Source organism: Bactrocera neohumeralis, chromosome 6, assembly GCF_024586455.1.
Source record: "Bactrocera neohumeralis isolate Rockhampton chromosome 6, APGP_CSIRO_Bneo_wtdbg2-racon-allhic-juicebox.fasta_v2, whole genome shotgun sequence".
NCBI lineage: Eukaryota > Metazoa > Arthropoda > Insecta > Diptera > Tephritidae > Bactrocera > Bactrocera neohumeralis.
In genome coordinates, this window is record NC_065923.1 from 40,389,181 (window position 1) to 40,403,622 (window position 14,442).

Here is a 14,442-nt window from a genome sequence, read left to right on the forward strand (position 1 = left end):
TTTGTAGAAAAATTGTGACCCCACTCTTCTTGAAGAGACTTTAAATCCTAAAACGCTTCATATGACAATTCTCGAACTTTATATGGGGGGCCAGTCTTTTTTGCAGTTGCTATTAGACTTGTGTATTGGTCTGGCGTATCAATGGGATTACTACTTAAATGCCTTTTTACTTGCTTCTCAATAACGCTGTGCACATTGTCTCCTTCATTTTGAGAATGACCTTTAATAAGGTATTTATGCGTAATACTTTTCAGATTATACTTATGTACAGCATATGCATACATTGAAAGAATGTACTTATTTTTTTGCTGTTCACAGCAGTTATCGGAATAAAAAATGATATCTAAATCTTGAGCATTTTTCGCCTTTTGTACCAGATTTTCGATATATAAAAGCACACAGGTGCCGATCTCATTACTCAAACGTTTTCCTTGTACTTCAGTCCAAAAAAAAAACATTCTACATATTTGGCTCTGAGGTCATTTACGGTAAAATTGTTACAGTTAATTTTACTTTTGTTGTAAAAACAAGAGGTAAGGCCTTTTGGCAATGGTAAAACAGCCTGTAAGTCATACACAGCTACATTGTTTTTTTTTCTTATCTCCATCTTTTTCGGTTCTGCATAGCTCCTTTTCTTCGTGGTATGTGTTGTAAGCTTGCACCAAATCTCTTTTTCCATTTTCATCAGCATTTAGGAAAGAGTCGCAGACAACGCATTGATCTTTTTTTGGTTTGAAAAAAGCAATGTTGAATTCTGTGTTGAATATAAAACAAAATTTTACTCCCAAACTCCAAATTTTCAGCTTCACGAGATTCTTTGTAGTCGGGGTATAGATTTGCTATACTTTTACTGCTTTCAATGAACTCGCGAGAAGTTTTAGCACGTAAATAATGCGACTCGATTCTTGGAATATTTTGAATAAATTCTCTCATACTGTTTTTGATTTCTGGGCTTACTGTAATATGATTATCATGCTTTCCACGAAGATCCAGCTCAATGAAACCACGTTCGTCCTTCGTTTTTATAACTGTTCGTATAACTTTGTCATTTATGTCAAGGGTTGCTTTAAAAAAAGTCTTACACACTCTAATAGTCTTTGAGTTGAGCTCAAAGAAAAAAGCATTATTAAGTTTGCGAAGCCCAACTGTACAGATGTATCTGTATTTCGGTTTAATTTCTTTCATATGCCTGGCTATAAGCTCTCTCTGTCTTTGCAAGTCACTGCACCCCCAATATTTTTTAAATATTTCAAGGCGCATCGATTCGGAAATTAGTTCATTGCATCGAAGTCGGCACTTTCCTCCGCAGGGTGGCCTTATACACCTGGCATTTACTTATTTTTTCGACTTGGAAAGTGATGTATAAGAGGCTCCAGAGTTTCTTAAAGATTTTTGTTTCTGTTATTTCTTGTTTTGATATGTATGTATGTATATCTAGAAAGTGTTCTCTTCCTACTTAATCTTTTTATATCTTCTTCTTCTTCTTCTTCTTCTTCTTCAGGGTATAAAAAATTATGTCTCGAGTTGTGTTTACGAAAGTCCAACTTAAAAAAGAAACGAATCTGCAAATAAACGTAAAAATTGTTAATTTAAATAATTTGAATTGAAATAAATCTGTAATTTTAATGTCCGGTCATTCATAAGTCCATCATATGTACATATGTACATCTATACTTATTTATTTGTAAATGTGTAAGCTTAAGCTGATGAGGTTAATTGATAACTGAAAGAACATTAAATGTAGATATGTTAATATGTAAATATATATTGTGAACACCCTGATTTTATGTGTGAGATGGGCCGAACAATTTTAGTTACGGCAACAGCAACTGAAAATGCATGACAAACGACGAGTCATCTCTATTTTTCTATAGGGAGCCAATGTGTTTACGAAATATTTCGAATGTTAGCCGTCAAAGTACCCTTTCTTAGCAATTTTTCAACTAACAAATTTCTCTTCCATATGTTTTCTATGCTAACTCTCTTTGGTAAGAAGTGATTTTTCCTCACTAGTGACAATTTTCACCATTTCATTCAAAGTGTTCCTAATAAGCAAAATACTTAAGTGTCCTCTGCCCACACTATTGCCACGTCCATTCAGTGTTGTCTGTGCAAACAGAAATATTAAATATATACATACATATGTACATGCTTACTTTCATATACATACATATTTGGGTAGATTTGTATCAAGCGGGCTTATGGGGGAGACACACTCAATGATTTTGCAGGTAATTTTTTTTACTTTGTTTTGCTTGTTCCCGGCCGCTGTTTGGCGTATATCTTACGCCATTCACGCCACGCTGTCAATGCGCCGATGTCCCGATTTCATTGAGTGAAAGCAATGCCGCGCCGAAGGATTTACACATAGTGTGGGTGTCAGGCAGCTGCGCTAGTTGTGATGATGTGGAGGTGTCGCTCGCTGCTAACTTGAATTTCCTGGTATTGACTAGTTGCTGTTGTTGTACGGTTTTCGGCTGCAAATGCTGACGCTTGGGGAAAACCAATTTCTTTTCCTTTATCACTCTCTGACGACTCACTTGTCCTCCAGTGCTCTGGGGACAAAAGTTTGTACAAAGTTGTGCGGATATTCAAAGAGAAAATTTTTATTTTGTTTCTCTTTTCTTTCTTCTCTTTTTGATTTCTATACTCGCAACATGTTGCACAAGAGTATCACAGTTCAATTAACCTAACGGTTGTTTTGAACACAGTGAATCAGTCGTGAACATATAGGGTTATGTATACATATAGATTTTCCCATAGTTCCTAGGTGGAACGCAGGTCCTAAGGTTACACTGAATAATAAATGGATGCACTTGTTATTTGGAATTCTTGTGAAATTGATGTATAAATAGGGGGATGAAACATAAAACACGTTTAGTTACATATTCGTATTGTCTTAAATTTGACTTCACAATAAATAAATTAAAAATCCAAAAACAAAAGTTAACTTTCGATTCCAGCTGATCTTAAGCCCCCATTTTAATCCTAGTTTCATCGTGTTTTGTTTATTTTGTATTGCATTTTATACTCTTGCAACACCTTGTAATTATAATAACGGTCGTTTGTAACACCTAAATCTAATCGAGACAGATACAGAGTTACGCCCGTTACGCCAAAACATATAAAAACCGGGTCAATTCCGGTAACGTCTTGGTGAAGTGCGCTTGCGTACCTTCGTTCCGTTACAAGTCAAACTTCTACTTATCCAGAATCGAACCCGACATATCAAATATATGTCCAGGCAACGAGTCCCCGCTTGACATTAACCAACTCTTTGCATCACAGCTATGACAACTTATCTGAATCTTACCCATATTATGGGGAATAGATAACCATTACAACAACAACAACAACATTCAAACCTCTTATTTGGTACGGGGAATCGAAATATGGAGTGGCATTTGTGGTTAACAATTTTTTTAGAAAAGACCCGTGGCTCCGCCTAATAGTTTTGAAGTATACATATATCTCTAAAACCTCTAAAGATAAATCCTTAGAACTAGTTCTTCTAACATCTTCTCATACTCCCCATGGAAAAAAATTAAGTCAGATGGTAACCACGCTCAGTCCTCATATAACGGTTATGTTGAAAAGGTCTACCAATGTACCTGGCACGGAATATCTGCATAAAACTTACTTAACAATGTTAGGTAAAAATTAGCATCGTCCCTTCGTCGAACAAATATTAAATATCTCGTGGTCTACATGACCGACAGAAACAAAATTTGGTGCATAACATTTTTATGTTAGCAACGGGGGAAAGAGGGACTAAAATCACGCCTGCTTCCGGAATAGCAAAATTTAAATTCCTTCCTGAACAAATCTGTCTTCAAAGTGTGATATTTCTTACCCAAAAATGGTCGAAGAAATTGGATAATAAATCTTGAAGCCCGCCAGATACCGAATGTGTGAAAAAAACAATTTTTTTTTACCACTTTTTTTGCTGTATAGTATAGCATACTATAGTAGGTAGGTAGGAGTGCAGCCCTATCGGGCTCAATTATTACTATAGTAATGGGTTGTCAAAAAAGTCTTGCGGTATTTTTATTGAATTTTATTTTTTTTTTTATTGAAATAGAAATGAATTTTTGATGACTCATGCCCAGCTCTTGACCGATGCTACGGCTGCTACTATGCCGGTCTCTTTCGACCATTTCAGCGATTTTATCGCAATTTTCAACGACAGGCCTTCCGGAGCGTGGCGCATCTTCGACCACCTCTACACCAGAACGAAAACGTTGAAACCATCATTGTGCGGTTTAAATGGAAACTGTATCGGGTCCATAAACTGCACAAATTTTATTGGCGGCTTGAGATGCATTTTTGCCTTTATCGTAGTGATACTGTAAAATATGTAAAATAAAGAAGACCCCCTAAAAGATTTACTTTTCTCACGATCCCGATTATTGCCAAAGTACAGAGCCGCAAGAAATTCTCAAGTCGCTAGTTGGCAGCACATGAGAAAAAGACCATAAGAGAAAGCTACAGACAAGTCAGAACGCTGCACTCCGGACTACAACGAACTGCCTCTTGATGTCTCCTGTCGAACACCTGCACAATGAGACCCGGAAGCTCCCAGTTAAGGCGCTTAATGAACTCCTCTCCAAGCAAATTCTGCTGGGGTGCTTTCGTAGAAATCATCCCTGCAGTCACCTGCTTGGAGCGGAACCGCCTCCTAGGAACATCAAGAAATCCTTCCTCAACTACGTCGACGACATAAAACAATACGCCGACTAGACCTCGGACGCAATAAACTTGAGACATTTACTGACCGCCATTCACAGTGGCGCCATTAACACCTTCACCGACTCCACCTCAGTGAATGGTGTACTTAGAGTCAATCCACCACCCATTGAAAATGAAGAATTCGAGTTGCCGCGAGAATCGACGGTGACCCTTGCGCAGCTTCGTTCTAGATACTGTAGCAGGTTACACTCCTCATTATCCAGAATCTATACTGACATCCCAAATATATGCCAACCCTACACAGCTGACACCTCTCTCCCTATGGTCTGACCTCGCCAAAACAGCACGTTTCCTAAGCCTACTCTTGGATGACCTCGATGAAAACTTATATAATCCTTACCATCCTAGCGTAACTGTTACAACAACAACAACAAAATATTCTCGTAAATCGGTGCAGTAGAACCTGAGAAATCGTGGGTATCCTTTTGAAAAATACAGCTTCGAAAAAAACGTGTTTAAAGTTTCAGTTTCGGCAGAACCAGTTTGGATGCCAGCTTAGCAAAATAGCCATGTATTCTCTTGTAGAAATATTCTTGAGTAGTTAAATACTCAAAAAAAATTTTTTTTTCTTGACTAAAATAACCGTTTAATTAAATTCATAGAACATCATTTCCTTATAAAAATGTGCTTTTGTGTTGAAAATGGGTTACATTTATAGTTCCCCTATATATTATTTTTATTCGATAATCTGATTTAAATATAAAATTTTTCATCCATTAAACTTTGATGACTTCGACCGTTTCTGTATGAATGTATGTGTATGTCAAATGTAATAACTAGAATTTCACAAAGTTTCGTGATTTTTCGCCATAACGGTTTTGCCCACAAAAAATACGTAAAGAAAACTACAATGCGTCAGTTTTCCATGAAAATGCGCAACCACGCCTAGTTTTTCATTTGCAAAAATTTCTGACATTTTCAATTAAAATTTATTCCTTCTTTGTTTATTAACAACGGCGCAATAATATTACATATTTACATACATTTGTACGTGCGTATGTATTGCATTGTTTTTATTTTATTTCAGCTAATAATAGTTGTTCTTGTTGCCCGTGTACTGTTTACCCGGCAAATATTTTTGTGCGCTGCGCTGATGACACCGAGGTAAAGCATATGCGAAGGCACACTAGCCCTCTGCTCCTAGAACTGTAAAATTCCGGTGGTAATTCGTACGTAGTTCAAAACTCAGAGAGAAAGTGAGCGCAACGAAAAGTGAGTGAATGAGAGAGGTCAAAAGAAGTGTACCACATCCAAATATTTTTGCTGCGTCCTTAAAGGATGCTTCTTGGTATACGTGTCTTTGTTGTGTCCTCAGAAAGCGAAATAGTTATTTTGACTGGCCTTCTACCACCGACTGCACCTAGTCGCAGTCGCCTACGCGCCTAACAAATTCCTTTTTTTACCAGTAATATGAGAGGGTGACATTCTAGGAATAGAAAGCACTGCTAGTAGCAACAGCGCACAATGTTGGCAACTAAAATAACAATGCTTATGAAATGCGAGATATTGGGGGCAACATGGTGTGCTTGCACCTCACACAGGGAGCGTGCCCGCAGTAGCTCCAGTAATAGCGGCAGCTAACACGTTACATGGGCAGCAAGGTGTGCAACGTGCATGCGCTATGGCAAGAGCAACTCTTTTACCAAAGAGAAGTCGCAATTCGGCATCGAGAGAAATACGTTGAGAGAGTAAGCGCCGAAGAAGATTTTCCGCAAGTGAGCCACAGAGACAATTTCAGTCGGCGGTATTTTGGGGCAGCGGTGTTGTCACCTTCATTGATGTCCAATTGGGCGAAAACGGAATTTCGAGGGAAATTTTTTAGGCATCGTACGTATTGTTGTTGTTAGTACACAAACATCCTTTTTCCTGTTTTTGTCGGCGCTCTGCACTCGTCTTCTGGGTGGTTTTGTCTGCTTGTCTAACTGGACTGGCGCAATGGTATGCAGCAGTTAGCTCGCAGACAGTTAGTGGTAGTTGCTGCTCGCTGGCCAGCGACATGATTCAGAGTGAATCACAACATCGACGAATGCGGACACTCTAGTTAGTTCGCGGTTGAAAAGTGGCCCGTTCGGTGCTTGAAGAAAGTCAAGCCAATCAACCAGCAGCCCAACCAGCCACAAAGCCAGTTAGTCAGCTAGTAGCAACCAACTAATAATCAAGCTGTGAAACAATTAAGTGTAGCAATTTCGGTGTTAGTGTATTTGGCCAATAGTACCAGCTGCCGCACCTTTCATCAACACCAGCGGCAAGCTAGCAGCTTGAGGCTTTTGTGCGTCGCAGCTTTGGAAACAACAGTGTTAAAAGGTGTGTGAGTGTATATACATATGTATATGTATATGTAAATGTGTGTGCGCGTGACCAAACCAAATTAAATAGTGTACATTTTTTAATTGCAAACATTTGCTGTGCGGTTTTGCAAAAAAACGAATAAATTCTATATTGTATGCAATAAAATTGTGGAAAATTTTCGATTTCTTGTGTGTAGACATCTGCCAAAGCTATAAAGTTATTTTTCTTCACAAAACTGCGCCACAACGTTCGGGGCTTCGGTGACAAGCAGAGAAAATTGTGTTAATGCGACAACGAACAAAATAAGGAAGATAAAAATAAACACAAACAAAACCTAATACAGCCATCGAGCAGCAGCAGGCGGGCAGACAGGCAGCGGCAGGTTAGGTTGACTCGCCCAAAAGACCCACACTGCCGACACTATCGCCGTCATCTTTGGCCACATACATCCGTACATACTATGTACATAGAAATGTGTTAAGAGAGTTGCATACATACTTACAAACATACATCCATTAGCACATGTGTACTATAACCAAACCGTGTCGTTGGTGCTGCGTAGTTTCTGGTTTCTGCTCCACAAAGCTACACGTTATTTTGGTCTCAAGTGTAGATATGTTTCTCTCAGTGTATTACATACGCATAGTCTGCCTACATACATGCGCTTTGGTGAGCGCCTTTCGACTTTGCAGCCGCCGTGACTCCATACTCCGCGCACCTGCGTCTACGTCAGCGCTTGAATGGCAGCGACGAGCATAGTAATAATAATAAAGCTCGTTCGCATACTGAGCCCTCTCAGCGGCAGCTGAAGTGCCCAGAAAACGCCGTATCCCCTCACTAAGCCAGCAAACAGTCAACCAGCCAGCCGGCAATCCAGACCATCAACCTACATATGCACACATACATATGTACGTATATGTATGTATGCAAGTACATATGTATGTATAACTACCCACCTTTCTAGCAACAGCAGCGGTGGCAAGCCGAACAACAAGCGCGCCTGAGCCAAACAAACCGGCTTTTATGAAATCTTTTCTCTTCTCAACTTTTTTTGGCCTTGCTTTGCTTTGTTGCTCTCCTCTTTTCTTAATTCGCACGTCACATTTATTTTTTTTTTTGTTTCCTCATGCATTTATACCAAAGTTTTCTCCACGCGTTACTGGCTACCGACTACGTCTCGCCACACACACATTTAGTCAAAGTGAAAAGTACGGAGCGTTCAGCAGTTATTGCCTTTTTGGGTTTTGTCTGAACTTATTTTTATTATTAGTGTGTGCGTGTGTCTGTTTTGTTTTTCGTAGTTTCTTTTCGTGTTTATTTGGCCGAAAAGTACAATAAAAATTCTGCTGTTGACAGCAGAAGTCACAAGTAAGTAAGAAAATCAAATGGAAAGAAGTTGAAGTAGAAAGTTGTAGTAACTCAGTGCGGTTTTGGGAGCAAGCAAAACTGAAAAACATGAAAACATAAATAAGCGGAAATCAGTTTAGAACTTTCAGCGGCTTAAAGTCGAGTAAGTTGCTTAGTATTGACACATGCTTTATAGTTAGCTGAATACAGCTCAATAGCGTTTTTACGTGCTTTCATAGTATACTCTGGGTTTGTAACACCCACAAGGGAACGTTGGAGAGATTAGATTAGATAACTAAATGAGGATTGCATCGTGGTCTGGGGTCTCTTGTGCCCTCTCCTAAGTCACAACGTCTCAACTAGCCCCAGCAAATTTATAAATTTCAATATATTCCTAGGTGTTATTGAGGCGATGTGATCCCTAATGGAAACATGGATCCAAGGGACTCCTGTGAAGTCAATTAGCAGGTTCTGGTTCAGACTCCAAGTCGCAGAAGTCGCGGCAATTCGCACAAGAAGCTAGGACCATGTTAAATAAGTGCTTCTTGAACTTACAATGGCCAATTGATTACATATTTAAACCTTTTGACCATGCCTAGGAGTTGTTGCCAATGCTTCTCCCCTCCCACTGTTTCATCATTGTGGAACAGCCCCTTTATGGTACGGAAACCAACCGCAATGAAAGGTTACTACCTCCTGCAGAACACGCAAGCAATTTGATCTTATACTCTTAAATCGCTTTGAGTGCCGCTTAACTGTCTTTGAGTATGACTTTACGTTCGTTGCGATAGTTTTCTTGGAGGTTTATCTCTACGCACCGTCTTATTGCAAAGACCTCTGCATGAAATATGCTCGAATAACTACCCATAGGTATAGAGAGTTTTGTGCTTGGTCCTGCGACCCCTGCGCTAATTCCCTCCGACGTTTGCGGTTTTCGAGCCGTCGTTATAAAACTAGATTGTACTGTCCTTAAGCAGTAGCTCAAGAGCGGAATCGTTCAATTCGGCCTTATTGCTGACTTTAACCTAGTGAGGTAAACCATTTTGGTAATGCTATCCCTATGGAGAAGAGCCAGTGGTATTTTGCAACTTAGGTCCTTCATGCGTTGGGAAGAGATTACCTTACATCGCACACGCAGACGAGTCGTTTCAGCTTCCATAGTTGAAGTCCTACTGAAGTCTGCGATGCTTTAGAGCCCAAGCCACCGCTCCATATGTGATAATCGGTCCCACGATCATGGTGTACAACCATCTCACAATCCTTGACTGGTAACACCAGGATGTACCAGCAAGCCGATTGCACACCATAAATGCCTTCGTAGCTTTGACCTAATCAACATGCTGCTTCCACCGCAGAGTAGAATCCAGCGTGATACCATGTTGCAAGAGTACAAAAATTAACCTGTGAAATGAAAATAGGTATTATCCAACCAAAAAGAGGCTTGAACGAAGAAATGCATTACCTAATAATTCTATATAATATTGATGAAATTTTCTGTCTGAATTTTTATATTGAATTAACACATCCAAACGTGTTTACTACATGTTACATTTAAAATTTATATACATACATACATATGTATATATATTTTTTCAATTCAACGAAAAATGTGTTTTAAAAATATTTTAAAGGTTAATCACAATTTTGCATTCACGTTCAGATATTATAATTACCATAAGTACATTTCATGAGTCTGGCGGGTGGGCAAAACAGGTGGAAGCAAAATGGAATTAAAAACAGAATTTACACATAAACAAATTAAGCTTGTGTGCATTCTCATAATGTCTGCCTCAATTTTATTGCGATTTATGCACTTCCACGAGAGTTACAAAGCAAAAACTTTAAGTCAGAATTATATTTTGTGAATTACCTTGTTTTGTTTACTTATTTGGCGTATGCGAAAAATTTACCATGTACAGTGTGATTCAGATGAAAAGCAATAATATTACATCAGACACTTACCAGTTATTATTAAATAATTAATTTATAAAAGTTTATCTTAGTTTAAAAATAAAATATCAATTTTGTTGATTTTTTTAATATTTCATAATACTAATGTCATATTTTTTTCTTTGCAGTTGTTCTTCGGCTTTGGTTTCAATTTAGTGTTAAAGAAGTAAACAAAAAAAAAAATATTTATCATAATAATGTTGTAAATACATATATGTAAATATATATGAAAACTTACTAATATTGAGCTATTAGTAGTAATCCAAATGAAAATGTATCTTAACGCAAAACCCTTTATCTATTAGATTAAAACGACAACAGAGAAGTTTTTAAATTATTTTAATTGTAAGTCAAAATCAGATTTAATAATAAAGGAAATGAATAAATAACGAAGTAGAATTATATTAAAAAAATATAAATAAAAATTTCAACATCAGCAACGTTGAAATTTCCAACAAAAAAGTTGAAAAAAAACATCAACGGAGTTCAAAATTATTCAAAAAAACAAAAATCGCAAAACATAATCGAGCAAATATATGAAAAAAAGAGAATTGCCGATAGCGCTAAAAAATACATAAACGTAAAGAATACGAATGACGCGTGAAACTGTTGCTGCCGCAACGTTACAAATCGACGTACATACAACGACCGCTGACAACAACACATGTGCGCGTAGAGAAACCGCAGCAGCACCAGCAACAATTGCACCTTTGGCAGCGAGTGTGAAGCGTGCAAATCACCGTCGAGGACATTTGTCGAAATTTAATTCGACAACGGCAACAACAACAACAAATTGTTACAATACATACGACCGCGATAGGACGCGCTCGACCACACTTTTAAAATCAATAACGACGAAGCGACGCGGCGGCGATTTTATTGTATTGCATTAAGTTTGCAAAGGAATTTTTGCATTGCATCGGTTAGCGTATACAAATGAAAACGTCGCTTGTGAACGCGTCCAATTTCGACTACTCCAGTCGCCCCGTGTACGAGGGCGAACAACGGCACGTACTTCAATACGAGCAGCAACAGCTGCAACAGGACCAACTGCGGGCAGCAGAACAAGACGAGCCTCAGCAGCAACAAGAGCAGGCACTGCAACAACAACAACAACGCAATCATCAAACGCCGCGTACGTATCAAAGAGAACAACTACAATCACAACAGACTCGTCAACAGCATCAGCGTTATCACGACAAACAGTCCGAACCAGAGCAGCTGGATCGACAGCAACAAGAGAATTCTGCCGCTGCCACGTCGACAATTGTCTACCCATTCGTCGCGGCGCATATAAAGCACTCGCCGTGCGATTTTGAGGACGCTGAACAACAACAAAATCAAGCATCTGCACAAGCGTGCGGGTACAGTCATCGCCGAAGCTATAGTAGATAGTAGCGACGACGATATAAACGGTGATAATAATTTGGCGCAGAGTGTAATTTATATTGACGATAGCAATTGCGAGCAACCGCTGGAACAGCGACAACCGCTAAAAGAGACCAACGGTGATAACTGTGTCATCACCAGCAGCAGCAACAACAACAACAGTAATAATAATACCAGTAAACTTGCCACTAATAACGAGATAAGTGTAGTTACATCGACGAAGCGTCAGCAAACGTCCACGTTACGTTATCCCTCCTCCGTCGCGTCGAGCAAATACCAGCATAGTAATCAGCAGCAGCAGCAAAGACAGCCGTTGCAGCAGAAAATATCGAGCAAACGCAAGCGTGAAACAGGTGAGTGACAAAGTAATAGAATGTAGCTATCTATAATCAAGTTAAATTCGCCAACTAAGTCAACAGGAGTGGCGTAAAATAAGCGTAAATATTTAAATATGCAACTAGAACAATTAACACTTTGATAAATTGAAGTTCGCTGAGACATTCGGGCGCACACGTGCCCCAACACAGTCACATCTCACCCGGTTCGGCAGTGAAAGATGTATGTAATACGCGACAAATACAATGAAAGTAATTTGAAATTCCGATAATTACAAAAAAAAAGTAATTAATTATATTCGTACTATATACTTATGTATGTACATATATGTACATATGATCGAAAATACAACAAAACCTGTCTGTCAACATTGCATTTTGCATTTTTGCACTGAACACTCGCCCTTTACTGACGGGCAGAGGGCTTGGTCAACTTAACTCCGAACAAATCGCTCTGATTCCGTTCAACTTAAGCCTTGGAATTTCTTACAAACGTGTCGTACTTGTTAAACATAAATTAACATATTTTTATTAATTCTGATTTATGTTTACTTTATACATGTGATCTAATAAATTAAGCTGAAATACTAGCTCTTTTTGCCCTTTATATCGGCAGGTTGTTGATTTCCCCTTTGCAAAAATATAAATACTCTTTAAGCGTATATTCTGTGCACTTGACAAATTGAAAAAAAAATATTGAAAATTTATCAAGATTTTTATCAAATAAAAAGCTTTGAGTTATGCTGTGGCAATCTTGATAAAATACAAAGTTTGAAGCGCAGCACTGTCAAGAGCATTTGACATCAGGACAATTTATTAAAAAAAGAGCTTTTTGTTAGTTACGTCTCTGAATAGAAAAATTTTGATAAATTCTCAAACATAGTAAGATGTTGAATTTGTTAAACCCGCCCAACAGCAGAGTTACATATGTTCATAATTTATTAGAAAAAGTCAAATACAGCTGCTGTCCAGCCGTGAGAAACGTGAGTGACCCTTGCGCAGCTTTGTTCTGGATATTGTAGCAGGTTACACTCCTCATTATCCAGAATCTATACTGACATATCAAATATGTATATGTCCAGCGTAAAACGAGTCCCCGCAAGACACTAGCCACCTCTTAACCCCTCCAATCCCAATCATCTTACACCCTTTTACCTTTGGTCCGACCCCGTCGAAACAGCACGTTTCTTGGCCTCCCGTTAGATGACGTCGACGACAACCTAGATAATCCTTACCATCCTAACGGGGATTCGACAACCGTTAGAACAACAACAGCAATTTCATTGTCGTTGCCGTTCTTTTTCTACGAATAGCTTCAGGCAAACGACGCATAACACTTAAATAGTTTTCCTTAATGACAGTTTGGCCGGTCGTAAGGAATTCGGAGAGCACCACACCTCATTAATCGAAGAAAACTGTAATATAAACTTAATTTTTGACCGGCTTTGACGTGGCTTTTTCGACTTCGGCTCACCTTTGCCACGATATTCGGCCGATTGATTATCTGCTTCCGGGTCGTAAGCATATATCCAAGACTCATCGCCAGTAATAATACGTTCCATGACATCCTGGTAGTCGGGAAGCATTGTTTACCGACGTAAACGCGACGCTGTTTTTTGAAAAAAATTTTGATTTCGGAACCAATAGTGCTTTCACTTTTCTTAGGTCCAATTGATCTTTCAAAATGGTTTTCACTGATCCTTCAGATATTCTAACAATGCCAGTAAGATCTCTGACTGTTAATCGTCGATTCTCAACCACGTGTTGATCATCGGTTGATGTTGATGACCCTCCTGGACGTGGATCGTTGTCAACGTCGTTCTCAACCCTCTTTGAATAATTTTACCAATCAAAAACACTTGCTCGAGACAAACAGTTATCATCGAAGTTCTTTTCCAAGATTCTAAAGGATCACATTGTATCTCGGAACCCGACCGAACGCTTCGATATAGTATATGTATATATAAAATTGGATTCCTATACTCTGTTTGACGTTTTTGGTCTTAAGGTATTTCCCAGGCTTTGATTCCTGCAAGTTACAAGAGCATAAAGTGTTCGATTGCAGCCGAACTTAGCCCTTCCTAACTTTTTTTTTAGGGTTGCCAACACTTTACTACATAAATGGCGGCAAATTTAAATTTTGGGTTAATTTTGGGAAACACAATGTAATATATAAAACTTGTTTGCGATGAAAAGTTTTCACTGTAGTGTTTACTAGCTTGCAATAGCTGATAAGCGGCGATTGCATATGGAGACGCTCACGTAGTCATACAGGCGTAGAACTCTCTTTTGAACTGGCTACGCTCAACCCTAAGTTGTTTTGCATTTAATTCTGATAAAATTTCAAAATTCTGAAAAACAACTATTTTCTTGGCAACCACAT

The 14,442-nt window shown here is 38.7% G+C and overlaps 1 protein-coding gene across 1 annotated transcript in view; it reads left to right on the plus strand.

Annotated features, from left to right (window-relative positions):
- The window catches only part of LOC126763571 (homeodomain-interacting protein kinase 2), a 109,454-nt gene that overhangs the window by 3,926 nt on the left and 91,086 nt on the right, over positions 1 to 14,442 (plus strand). Inside the window, 2 exon segments of the mRNA XM_050481208.1 lie at positions 10,464 to 11,675; positions 11,677 to 12,077. Coding sequence (XP_050337165.1) covers positions 11,272 to 11,675; positions 11,677 to 12,077 — 805 coding nt within the window. The 5' untranslated portion in view covers positions 10,464 to 11,271.